Genomic DNA, 13264 nt, shown 5'->3' with positions numbered 1-13264 from the left:
TGAGCTCGAACGATGGGTGCTGGTCTGAAGAGGGTTGCAAGGAGTTGGGGTGCTGGAGTAGCTTTGCTCTGGGGTACAAGAGAACCTGGGGTGCAGACTAGCAGATGAATAGTGAGAACACGATCAGTGCAGAGAGGTTGAGGACCCAAAGGCCTAGGTTTGAAAGGGTACATGTTTGTTGAAATCAGGAAGAATTTCATTTAGATAGGAGAGGCATTAGAGAGAGAACTGGTGGACCAGGAGCCAGAATCATTGAGAAATGAGGCAGCGAGCAGGCCACAAAATGTGACTCGATTTCTCCATTAGCTTTCCAGATGACTTAAGAATCCCCGCATGGCTCATGCAAACTGTAGACAAAATTCAGGCATTTGATAAAGATACACCATGTTGTTTTTATTATCGGTCCTTCACTGCTGATCAGTCCTTCAGTGACAATTAGGAATCGAAACACTGGTCTACATAACTACTTGACTTATTGATAATACCTGCAGATTCAAATACAAAATTAGAAGAAATTTCTCTACTACGACTTGGTATCTAAAACCATCACACAAAAGATTTTTTTGTGTGTTTATTCTTCGGGGGTTTTGCATAATTTCTTTGTAGAAAATAATTTCTTCCCTAAAAATCATTTGAAAACATTTTTATAGATAGATGTGTCAAAACACACACACAAGAAAGGTTGGGTATTGACTTCACACCACCTTCCCTCGGTTTGTGTTTTTCTACAGAGATTTAGTTCACTGTCTTACAAATCCCGGGAAGAAGACCCAAATCTCACAGAAGAAGAGGTGAGTCTTATTGCTTTTTAAAGAACAAGAAAGCTCCTGTAATAAAGAACAGGGCATCTCTCTTGAATCAAAATACACTGTCGTGTGACCCTTTGTCTGAAAAAGCACAAATGCTCTCTGAAGCTTCTGTGTGGAGTCAGGGTTCGGGAATGTGGGCTTTGTAATGGCTCAGAGAGAGTGACTGGGAGATGGTAAGGCAAGAAGGCGGATGGACGGCTCAGCTAAGTAAAGGAAGCTGAGCAGGAAAGGACCAGGAAAAATCGAAAGGGGAGGGGAGAAAAGAATGGGAAGAGAGACATTTACGTACGGGAGTTTAGTCCACAGCTCGGAAGTCCATCCGAGGAGGACGTTAATCCTGGGTCGGAACGACAGGACATTGGAGCAGGTGGCTGTAAGGTACTTTTCACGAGGGATGCTGGAGGCAGAGAGCAGGAAACTTGGGGACATTCGGCGCCAGGCTGAACTATCTCAGGCGTAACAGCCAATAAGAAAGGGTAGCACATTCTCCCAAACATCGGGGCTGGAAATTCACTGGTCAAATCCGAGTGGAGCGTTCACATTGTAAAAGGCAGGATATGTATATAGTATGTCATGCGAGGCTCAGACAGAGAGCCGAGTGCTTTAATTTATCTGGCTGCAGATGGCTTCTCACTGGCCTCCCCAGCACAGTAAATTTTGTCCACGTACACAAATGATGTACCCGTGCAGGTACATAAGGTCACCTCTTATGTAGGCCCTGAGTATTGAAATATGCAGACACGACAATCCCACACGGAAAGTTCAAGGAGGAGGAGTGCTTTCTGTGGGTGAAGTCACCCACCCTCCAGGTGTCCTCCCCAGGGAATGGACCTGCCATCTAGCCACCTAGCTGCACCAGCCTAAACCCTGGGGCTCACCCTTGACGCCCCATTTTCGTCACCGAGCTCACATGCAGCCAAGTCCCTTCAATTCCACCTCCACTTTCTTTCCTGTACCCTGTCTCCATCTCCCTGTGGCCGCCCCTCAAGAGACTCTGGCAGTGCCCTTCTGCCTGGCCGGGGGCAGCTTTTCCTCCCGCCTTTCCACATTGTGCCAGAGCCGTACCTCCGGGGATAAGAAAATAGAACATATAAGAGATTTAGAAATGAATCCTGTTTAAAATAAACCGAGACCATGTCAATTTTTTAATTCTCTTCTTATCTTACATTTGTTTGTGACTTTTGAAAATAAGACCTAGTTGTAACTTTACTAATAATTGTCACCCCAATAAACTTTAATTAAAAAAAGAAACTAGGACCTACTTACACTGTCAGTTTTTGACATAGAATAAAGAACTGTGATTCACATATATTCATTTTAGAAAGAAGACTTAAGGATTCCCACATTTTCCTGTTCGTGTAATATAATGTGAGACAGTCCAGACTGCAGCTGAGCCTGAGTTTTAAGCACTGTTCTCTGAGTTTAACTGAATGATGGAGTAAGGATTGATTATTAAAAGAGAAATGGTGGGGAAGGAAGAGCGTAATTTATGAGGGCATAAGCACAATTTACAAACTGAGTAATTAAGATGGAAGATTTTAAAGAGAAAAATTGCAAAGGTAAATATTAGGTTGGTGCAAAAGTAATTGCAGTTTAAAAGGTTAAAAATAATCGTAAAAACCGCGGTTACTTTTGCACCCACCTAATAGCAAGGAGGCTTGAAGAGAAACCTGTATACAAAACAGAAACAATAGTCACAGAAGACAAATATTCAAAAGGAATATTAGAAGACTTGAAGACTTCATAAACTTTTACAACAGTTAAAACTTACAGTGACACCTTCTGTGCGTTAGATTCGTGCCTAGAGATAATATTATTAAGCTGTAAGTTAAAAGAGGTTATAATTTAAAAAAAAAAAAAACGAGTATGAAGGCCAAGAAGACCCAAGTACTTACAGGGAGTGAGGGAGGGGGCGTTAATGGCGGGGACCTGGGGAAGGGAGGTGAGGAGAAAAACAGAAATAGTGGTGAGGGGCAGACTCTCACTGTTACAATCCAGGTAAAGGTGTGTTTGTCCTCCTGAGGCTACGCCTAAAGGTGAGATCACATATCTGTTATGCTGGCTCCCCTCCTCACAACCCTCCATGAACTACCCCTTTATAATCTGCCCACATTGTTCTCTTGGACGACTTTGGGATAAAAAGTTCCCTATGGTTGCACTTCCCTGCGAGAAGCCGAGGGTTGTTTTTATTCTTCCTGAATTCAAAGAAATTATCGTTCTTCATTTTGAGAGTCGTTTTCCCATTAAAACCTCTGAGGTGAGAGTGTTAATTTAATATTCCTCAGGATGGTCAGATCTGCATGGCCAGGCTTTCCCCAAGATTATTTCTGTGATTCTAAAGCTTTGGATTGTCAAAACCTGGCACCAGTGAGTCACACCGGCCTGTCTTGAAATGTCCTCATGCAAATGACCAGTGAGCAGGAGGCTGGCTGGTCTTAGGAAGCTTGTGAGGCCAGCTGGAGTTTCATCCACAGCATGTGAGAAATATGGAGGCAGGAAAATCTCTCCCCACACTTGCCAAGCGTCTGCCATGAAGTATGTTCATTTATTTCCTGGGTATTTGGATAAATCAATCACCATGGCAGAGATAAGTACAGGTGACAAAGGATATTTTTACTTATTTCCAGCCATGATTTTAACAATAAAATAACACCCTGCCCCCCAAATAATCTTTTAACCACTATATCTACTCTAAACTTACCAATGGAAATTAGTTCGCTCTCTGCCTTAAAGGTTGTATGGGATGGATTAGTGAGACAGAGTAGGTGTGCTTGGATAATCGCCTGCTTTTCCCATAGGAAAGAACGTTCCCATAATGATCTCCGATTTCATTTTGGAGTTGGCGGGATGCAAATGAGAATGAATTTTCCCACTAAGGAAAACTTAGCCCTGTCTGTAAATGTTTATGTAACCCACAGTTATGCAATGAAATAAAAAAATAATAATAATGGAAAACGATCCTCTCCCAAATCCATGTGTACTGCCAACCAGGATCTAGGAACTTTTGCTCTGACCACTGAAGTGGGAAGAGTGGGTCAAATAGTCTAATTCAGTGGTTCGCACACGTTCGTGGGCGTCAGAATCCAGAGCACTAATTCAGTGGTTCTGGGGTCAGGCCTGAACCCATAAATTTATTTGCCTTTCCAATAAATTTCCAGACCTTACTGCTCCTCTTGAGACTCACATGTCTCATTCATATCTTCTGCCTTTTTTGTGAAGCAGGAGAGCCCTTTTTTAGGTGAAATGTCCTTCTGATATAGAAATGAAAACATGGCACTGTGGTCTGGTCCTGGGGGCGCCTTGGGCTGCCCACTCGGGCTTGCTCTGCTCACCCCCTCCTCAGACCCAGAGAGAACCAGGTTTTCACGTAATTATGCTGATGTGACTGGTCTGCTTATAAAGCTGAAGATAAGGTATATCATTGTTCTCTAGAACTCTCCTCCAGGATTAGTACAGATAAAAAACCAACTTCTTTGTATATATTGGAAGGAAATGAAATCACTATGCCAGAGAGATATCTGTACCCCCAAGTTCATTGCAGCATTCTTCACAAGACCTCAGGGTCCATCAATGAATGGATGAAGAAAATGTGAGTTTATGTACATATACATAGGCCATTTATTATCTAATGTGTACAATGTAATATGTGCACACAGACACACACGCATGCACAATGGAACGTGCCTCAGCCATAACAAAGAAGGAAACCCTGCCATTCGCAACACGAAGGAACTTGAGAGCCTTATGCTGAGAGAAATCAGTCAGGCAGAGAAAGACAAATACTGTATGACTTCACTCACACATGGAATCTAAAAAAGCCAAACTTCCGGAAACAGAGTAAAATAGTGGTGACCAGGGTTGGAGACCCTGGGGAACTGGGGAGATGCTGGTCAAACGGTCTGAGCTTCCAGCTCTAAGACGAATGAGTTCTGGAGATCCAGTGGGCAGCGAGGTGACTAGCACTGACGATAGTGTATTGTGGGCTTGGAAGCTGTTAACAGGACAGAGCTTAACTATCAGCCAGCACACACACACACAAAAAAAATGGTCATATGATAAGAGAGGTTTAACTAACCTTATTGTGGTAATCGTGTCACAATGTAGCACATGTGTATGAAACCATCATGTTGTACCCCTTAAACTTACATACGTTGTATGTCAATGAAAGCTTAATAAAACTAGGGGTGGGGGAAATCAGGGGGGGAAATCTTAAAGGGACACATGCCCACAGTGCTAAGTATCTAGCTTGTCACCAAAAGGGGGAGAGGAAAATCAAGCGTGAAGCCTTTTTATTCCACTCACCCTTTGTTTTCTAGATCTCGGCCATGTATTCGTCCGTAAATAAACCTGGACAGTCTGGGAATAAATCAGGACAGTCGCTGAAAGTGCCAGAGTCGAGCTCCACCTCCAGCCCAGGAGCTGCTCAGAGATCCCCCTCTTCCTGTAGTGACCTCTATGCCACCGTTAAGGACTTTGAGAAAACCCCCAACAGCATCAGCTCGTTTCCACTGGCAGGGAGACCCCGGGAGGAGCTGGAGCCTGATTATGAAGCAATACAGGCTCTGAACAGAGAGGAAGAAAAGGCCCCCGTGGAAACCAATGGCCACCATGGCCCTTTCCTAAAGGAGAATGACTACGAGAGCATCGGGGATTTGCAGCAGTGCAGAGATGTCACCAGGCTCTAGCAGCCCAGAAGACAGCCCCAGACAGCCCAGGACCAGCTGGCCGGGACATCTCTTTCGTGGAAGAGAAGAAGCGGTATTTCCTACACTTACATGCTGCGTTCGTGAACTGAAGACAAGGGAGATGCTGGAACCATGTCTCAGTCTTGGGGACTGTGAGGTACGCACCTGGCTGTGTCCCAGGGTGGCCTGCCTGCCGGGCACTGCCACGCCCGAGCCCATCAGCCCATGCCCCGGGCCCTGGGACAGGTCCCGGTGTCAGTGGGACAACCGCTCCCGCCAAGAACCATGGCCCCATCTGCCTAAAACACTGCCATTCGGAAGAGCCAAGTGTCCCTTCCTTTCTTCTGCTGTGGCTGTCTGCTATTGCCCCTTGAAACCTTCCGAATTCTGATGGTTCACTCCAAGGCAATTCTCCCACAAGGCCTCACCTTGGCCAGCCACGTCGGTGTTTTAAGATGGTAAGAAACCCCGGCTGCTGGTACCATCAACTCACCGGATCGTCTTCTGGGGCACCTCCTGAGTGTCTGATTTAGCGACTCCACGTCAGCAGCGTCCCCCAAAGTACCTGAAGTCATTTGTAGATGTTTTCATTTTATTTTTTTAATCAAAACATGACCTCCCTCCCCCGCTGGTATTTGAAACTCTTCAGAACCTTCGCAGTATTTTCCACGAACGCTGTGGTACCTCTATACTTGTTTTAGCCCAGATCTCATTCCTCCAGAAGAGAGAGCCTTAATCTCTACGTTGGGACACAGACCACATATCTGGACGGCAGCCGTGGCATCGTCCCTGAAGGGCTGTGGACTGGAACGTGTGTTTCTGACGATTCTGCGGCCACACCAGCAGTGTGGGTTTCACATGTTAACTGCTGCCCTAAGGTAATCTATCTGAGATTAAAATGTAAACATTTATTTTTCTTACATAAATTTATAAGATGTTTTATGTTCAACGCCTAATTTCTCGAAAGTGCCAGGAAAAAAAAATGTATATTAACTATTTTGATTTTATGTACACTGATTTATATTCTCACTTTGAAAAGACACCATAAAGCACATAAGCTTAGGTAGTCATAAATCATCATCATTTTTCTAACCAAGTGTTTAAAACATTGAAGGTTTTTGAAGACTCAGCTCTTCAAATGGTACTTGGAGCTCTTAGCATCAGCTGGCTCACTGGAAAAATCAGTGGAATAATCAAAATGATCCTTTTCAGTGGTTTGTGGTGGGCAATGTTGAAAAATTTGACAAGGTGAGAATGGAAAGAAGGACAAAACCTGCCTAAGGATGACTGTGAATTATGAACCTCATGAAGGTACAACACCTAAAGTTTAGTTACACTTTTAAGGAAACGGTGATGGGTTCTGCAGTCCCAGTGCTTGCAAATGCAAATGATCTGTTGAGATTTTTTTTCCCCTTTCATTTTACAAAAACAAGTATTTGGAAAAACTCAGACAGTGAGATCAGCTTGGTTTGGATTTGATCATCTCCTTAGATTTTATGAGGCCAACTCTGGGAAACTTGTTCACTTTTCATCTTGAAACAAACCTGGTTGAAGTGTTATTATGCAGTGTGGGTTAGAGAAAGAGAGCTTCCCTGCACTGTTAAAGAGAGAGAGAGAGAAGCAATTATTCTCTACCGCTGTGTCGTCTGGGACTTTCCAGGTCGGCTAATCTGCTGTCTTCACTCCTGATGACAAAGAATGCAAGTGGGAGGATGAGGCGTCTTACAAATTGGAGGGACCCTCTCCCTGGCCTGTGTTTCCCATCCCCTGTGTTCATGGCGGGATTTTGTGACCACTCTGTAATACGTTTCTGAAGCTTTAAAGTGAGCTCTGTTGGGTCAACTGGTTGGTTGTCCTTATTTTCCAATCAGCCTGGTCTCCCACGTGAAATCTTCGCTGGCATGAGGAGTCACCAGTGATTAGAAGATAATGGCAGAAAACCCTCGGATTGGGGAAGGTCCAAGGGCCTTGCTCTCTGAATCCACAGCCTTCATGTTTCGCCTGGCGGTTTTCACAAGTTTGACCCCACAGTCTCTCCGTCCTGGGGTTCCTTTAGTGTATGGTGACATAGCCATGTCACATTGCACACTTGGGCTTGTGCACCCTGCAGTAACATCTCTTGGGAGCACCCAACAGCTCAAACGTTTATTGTATTTCATGACGTCTTACTCATTGCCAGGGAAGTGGGTGTCATCTCCCAAGCGTAACACCAGTTCTAGAGAGAGCAGCTCTTTACAAAGAGCCATATCCTCTTGAAATCTCATTAGCAGAATTTCCCCCAGAAGAAGTTTTGAAATCAAGGCTATGCACTGTAGCCATAAAACTGCACTGAATCGTCTCTCTTGATCTGAGAACCCGTGCTAAAATAAGCTAGGCTATAAAGTCAGATAAGTGTACTTAAAAAGGAACTGTAAGCCTTCCAGCCCAGATCCTAAAAGAGTAACAGCACAGCCCCGGAAGGTGTGGGGGGAGAGTAAACGTCAGGAGTTGCTTCTGCCTTTGAGACCACTGGCTCCTGGGTGAAGTAAACTTACTGACGTATCATCTGCTTTGACCTTCTATGGTACAGTATTTCATAAATGTCGTCCCTTCTACTTTATTTGTTGAAAATCTGTGCTGCAACCTTTGAATTGCACAGAAGCCTATGGCTTTTTTTTTAAAAAAAAAAAAAAGGTTTCATTTTCAGTTAAATGCTACAGACTTTAAATGCATGGAAAGTGATTATCAAAAAGAAGGAATTTACTGTATCTTTAAAATTCAACTTTGCCATCCGTATTATATCATTCAATAATAATAACCTAGGTTGTGGGAAATTATACAAAGAGACAAATACGTTTTAGGAAATATTTTTTTTATCTTATACATCAGAATTATACACCTAGCTTGCCTAAAAATATGATCTTTGTTTGTATTCAGAAATTTGGAAAGTGTAGAAGAATTTTTTCTGCTGCTTTTGCTTTTTCTCCAGTATCGTCAGCAGGAAAGTATAGCCTGTTTTATGTGAAATGTTTGAGGAAATTTTAAATTTTAGAAGAAAGTCATTTTGGCAGATATGTTTTCCACATATATTTTTTTCCTGCCCTGCACGAAATTACATTAGTTCCAATAAAGCTTTTGAAGGTATTGCTCTCCTTTGTGGAAAACAAAGGTTAATTACTGATTTATCTGCCCTCAAAATCCGAGTTACTTCTAACTGAGTGCTAATGCACAGTATGTAGCCAACACACAGGACTAAAATTTAACCTCAGTATGTCACTCTATCTGTTTCTCATTTCTCTATTTACAGCATTTACTCACTTTAACCAGTAATAAGTTACATATATATGAGATGTGTATATACACACATATATACATATATACACATGTATATATTTAAAGAGTTGTTCTGGTGCTTCATTAATTAGGATATATCCTATCATGTGTATCGAATGTTTAGCCAACTAGTATGAAGACTGTTGTCATAAGAGCAGGATCAAAGAAACAATTCTCCCATAGTTTTCACTCGGTAATCACAGCAAAACCTTCTTCGGTTGTCCTCATTTAATTTTTCCAATCTTTCTGAATCAGTGCAGATGCTAAATTACGTCCATAAGTCTGTGAGCTGAAGAACAGGGGTGTTTCAGATTGTTTCATCGTACATGTGACTCACTATATATTCACCCTGGTGGGAGGAAATGAAAACAGGTGTTCTCAGGGAGGTGCGGCAGAAGCAACCACCTGAGTGACCAGGTGGGGGCCACAGCAAGGTGACCCCCCAGAACCCACAGGGCAGTGCACAGTCTGATGTGGGATGTCACTGCTCTGAGATGATGGCAGGGCTGTGAGCACACAGCTGCAGTTCCAGGCTGACTTAGGACTTTGTTAAACAAGCAAATGACAGGTGTTTCAGCACTCCTGTAGTCATTTCTGTGACACGGTGTGATCCCCTGATGCCATTTTTCCGACACTGTGGATTCCTGGTACCCGACCAGCTTCTCTTTGGCTGCTGGACGCGTAGTAGGTGCTGATGGTTATTTCCTGGAAATCTTGACAGGCTTATTGTACCGTGTAACTGGGGAAAGTTAAAGTGTAATGTTTAGTGTTAATAAGTGACTGATGTGAAAATAGGAACGTGTGTCTCTAATATCGAATATGGCTTTATTTGCAGTGAAATCTGAATTTCTTGTCCTGTGGTCGTATGTTCTCGCTCTGTGTTGTACCTTTTCTTCAGTGCATTCTTGTTGACAGTAGACAAGTTGTACACACTTAGACAGTGGTCTGACTTAAAGAGATCATTCCAGAAACCATGATACATTCAAGTTTTCTTCTGGAATTACCAGAGTAAAGTGAATAAAATCACGGTCCAGAAGAGAACAAACATTCATAAGTGCTTGTTTTTCTACTGTTCATTCTTAAGTCTGTGTTTACAGCCAGCCTCAATTATACCGTGGGTGCCCAAAAAAGTGTATACAAGTGGACACTTTGGTCCAAGTTGCTCAAGCAGTAGTTTGCCATCATCAGAAGTGTCTGGACGCTGATGGTAACCACCTTGAGCACCTCTTGTAATTGCAGAAGTCAGATGTGACTTGTAGTCATCTTTTGTTATTGGTGTATATTGAGTATTATAATTTTAATAGCTTTTTTCTTTCTTAAAATGTGTATACATTTTTTGGGGCACCCTCTGTATATAAAGTATTTTTAAACAATATAAAGTATTGTTTTTCCAGAGTCTTCTTTTATTTAACTAAGAAATAGTAGTTCAGATCCTATTCATGCCAGGTGAAATGAGAAATGCAATTTTTTGTTTAAAAGGCAATCTTTTTAAAGCATTCGATTTGGTAATCATTTCTCTTAATACAGTTAGATGAGATTTTTCTTGGCTCCCCGATTACATACTATGGGTATTTTTAAAAACCATGTTTTCCTCTGGGCATCTCAGATCACCTTGTGTAAAGGATTAAAAGCCTGGTAATTGTCATTCCTTGGACTTCTGTATGTTAAATTGACAACAGTGAATGTTTTAATGTTGTTCCCTGTTAAAGAGATTAACATGTGTTCAGGGGAAGTTTGAAATACTGCTAAACAAATAGGAATTCACATTCCATTGTTCATGGGTTCTTTGCCTCTTAAAAATAGTGACTTATTGTCTGTGAGGCAGTCCTGATCAGTTTCAAAGTATTCCTCTTACTCAAAAATCTTCCCAAATCATTCATGACACTGAGTGACATTTTAACTCATTGTCTCAAAAGGTCAAATTGTCCAATTCACAAAAGGATGGGAAAGTTGTTTTCAATATTGGGCATTTTTAAACCTGAGTTTTAGTCCAAATTCTCTCTCATGGGCTTCAAAGGCTTGCAATGTTTCCCCTTCCTGACTCTGCCCTTTTAAGAAGCCCAGCTGAGGCATGGGGGCGGGAAGGCCCCACTTCTTCGGCCTCCCCTGGGGTCCTCCTGCACAGGTGACCTTCTGCCCTTTGGACAGTGCCACCCCGGGCCTCTTCCTGCCCAGTTCCCCCATGTCTGCTGCCCACAGGCTGGTCCATCACATCCTTTCAACAGGGATCCCTCGCAGTGCTTGGTACCCAGCCCCTGCCTCCCAGCACAGAACCATCCCCACACCACCGGTGAGCAGACAGCCCTGCCCACCTCAGTTTCCTGCACAGCTGCCCAGGTAAAGCCGCAGGTCCACCTGGGGACACAGATGCTGGGGTTCCTTGTCGTGAGCTCTGCTAAGCCAGGTACACTCTTGCCACGTCTTTCATGAGCACGATTGGCACTAAGGGGCCATGGAAAAGAACCTTTTAAAAATTCTGTTGAGAATTCAGACTCACAAACGCAGGAAAATTCACTCCATGCTCTAACCGGGTAGGCTCACTGTCCTGACAACATAGAGACGGCCACCTGGCTCCTCGAGTTCCAGTGAAGGTAGATCTTGGCGACAGCAGACCCATAGTTACCCAGAAAGTTGAAGGACACTGATTACTCTGAGGGGAAATAAAACACTTTCTTGTAAGAATTAATCATTTATAAAGTAAATTGAGTGTAACATTTTTTTTACATCCCTGCCCCTTGGGAAATAGTTCTTGTGCGTTATATGAGTTGTAACTAGTTTGAGCTACTCTCCCGGGTCTCAGGGAGACCAGAAGGTTCCAGCATCTAACTGTGGAGTTGCCGGATACTGAGAATGAGCCGGCCTTTCTAGGCAAACGCTCTGATGCTTGCAGTGGGAAGCCAAGCACCTTTTACGTACCAGCCCAGTTGGGGGGGTGACACAGTAGCTGAGGGTCTCCCTTTCAATGCACCCTAAGAATCCACCACCTGTAGTCTTGATAGTTTTGTTGATTTTTTTTTTTAAATGTCACTCTAAGTCCTCATAGTTTGATATTTGAATGGATATTCTGGAGTGCAATTTTTTTCCAAATTAACAGAACAGATATCTGCTCATTCTCCTCATACCTTTAATTTTTAGAAGTCCACCCAATGTACCTGTAATAGGACAATGAATGCTAAGAGAGGGGCCAGGCCTGGCCCGGGACTCTGCAGTTCAGAACGGGCTTCTCGTAATGTCTGCTTTTGTTTCGTTTTTAAACTCAACAAGTTGGAAACCCTACGTTTAAACCAAACTCTTTCCTTTTCATTCTCAAGCTTATGCAGCATGTTTTTTTTCTTTAACTTTAGCCCCCCACTGAGGCAGTAGAGTCTTCATAAATGGCAGACGCAGCTCATGCTGAAGACCTGAGTCTGTCTGTAAAGGATTGAACGTTCCTCTGACAAGTTCTCATGTATTTTTCATGTAGAACCCATCGGCGAACCTGACATGATGTTCTTGACCCATCCCCTCAGCTTTTCTTTTTTCCAATTAATTTTTTGAATATAGGCTTCTCTAGTACTTCCTGGAGCTATACTAGAAATGTCCTTCCGGTGGGCTATGCCCTGACTGCCCACCGATGGCCTGGAAAGTGGCAGCATAGTCAGCCGTGCTTGTCGCTTAGGGAGAAGCATGTGACATACATCAGAAAAGCTGAATTTTTATTTTCAAATCAACAGCATTTGAGAGAGTCCTGTATGTCTCAGATTTTGACACTTTTTTTCAATGTCTTTTTTTTTTTGTCGGAGTACCAACTACATATTTGATTCTGGAGGGTGGGCCTGGCATGGGTCAGAAGTAACATTTGAACTAAGTGGCATGGGCAATTGCCCTTGTATATCAGTTTGTATGTCTCTGGAAAATGTATTATCCCAACTTCCTGTCTACCACTCTCTCTTAAGGAGCAAACCGTGAGTAATATAAATGAAAAATAAGACTGTCTCAAAGATTTCAATTATTGTTCAGATATTTCCTTCTTTGTAAACTCAGGAATACACCTGGTGTGTGGATAGCATAGCATGGCCACTAAAGCTATCATTTAGATGGATGGATCTTTTCAAATATGTTTCATTCAAGGAGTTCTGACTTTGTTTTACTTGGGAAACGCTTCATAATGGAAAAACAAAACCAACAAAAGATTTCCATAAACTGTTTCTAGAAAAGTGTAGCATCAGTTTGACACCTAACCCCAGAGTGTATGTTTCTTGCCTATAGTATTTCAACAATTTTTATGGGAGGGAAAAAAACACACACACAATTTTTTTTATTTCTTGGGAAAGTGAATTGAGGTGTTGAATTCCCAGAGGGGACAATTCATGGTTTAAAGAGAAGCATTGGTTCTGAAGATGAGCTCCCGGCTCTTGGTCCCTGTTCCAGCACTGACTTTTCTGTGTGACCTTGAACACATGATTTAACTTCTCTGTG

At 42.9% G+C, this 13264-nt stretch overlaps 1 protein-coding gene across 1 annotated transcript in view; it reads left to right on the top strand.

Moving 5' to 3' along the window:
• Window positions 1–8214, top strand: part of PAG1 (phosphoprotein membrane anchor with glycosphingolipid microdomains 1) — a 104478-nt gene extending 96264 nt beyond the window's left edge. The window contains exons 7-8 of the mRNA XM_081069840.1: window positions 732–791; window positions 5126–8214. Coding sequence (XP_080925966.1) covers window positions 732–791; window positions 5126–5494 — 429 coding nt within the window. The 3' untranslated portion in view covers window positions 5495–8214. The remainder of the gene's footprint in view (window positions 1–731; window positions 792–5125) is intronic.
• Window positions 8215–13264: the final 5050 nt, after the last annotated feature.

The sequence above is a fragment of the Rhinolophus hipposideros genome (assembly GCF_964194185.1).
Source record: "Rhinolophus hipposideros genome assembly, chromosome: 13".
Taxonomy (NCBI): Eukaryota; Metazoa; Chordata; class Mammalia; order Chiroptera; family Rhinolophidae; genus Rhinolophus; species Rhinolophus hipposideros.
This window is presented reverse-complemented; position numbering and strand designations above follow the sequence as displayed.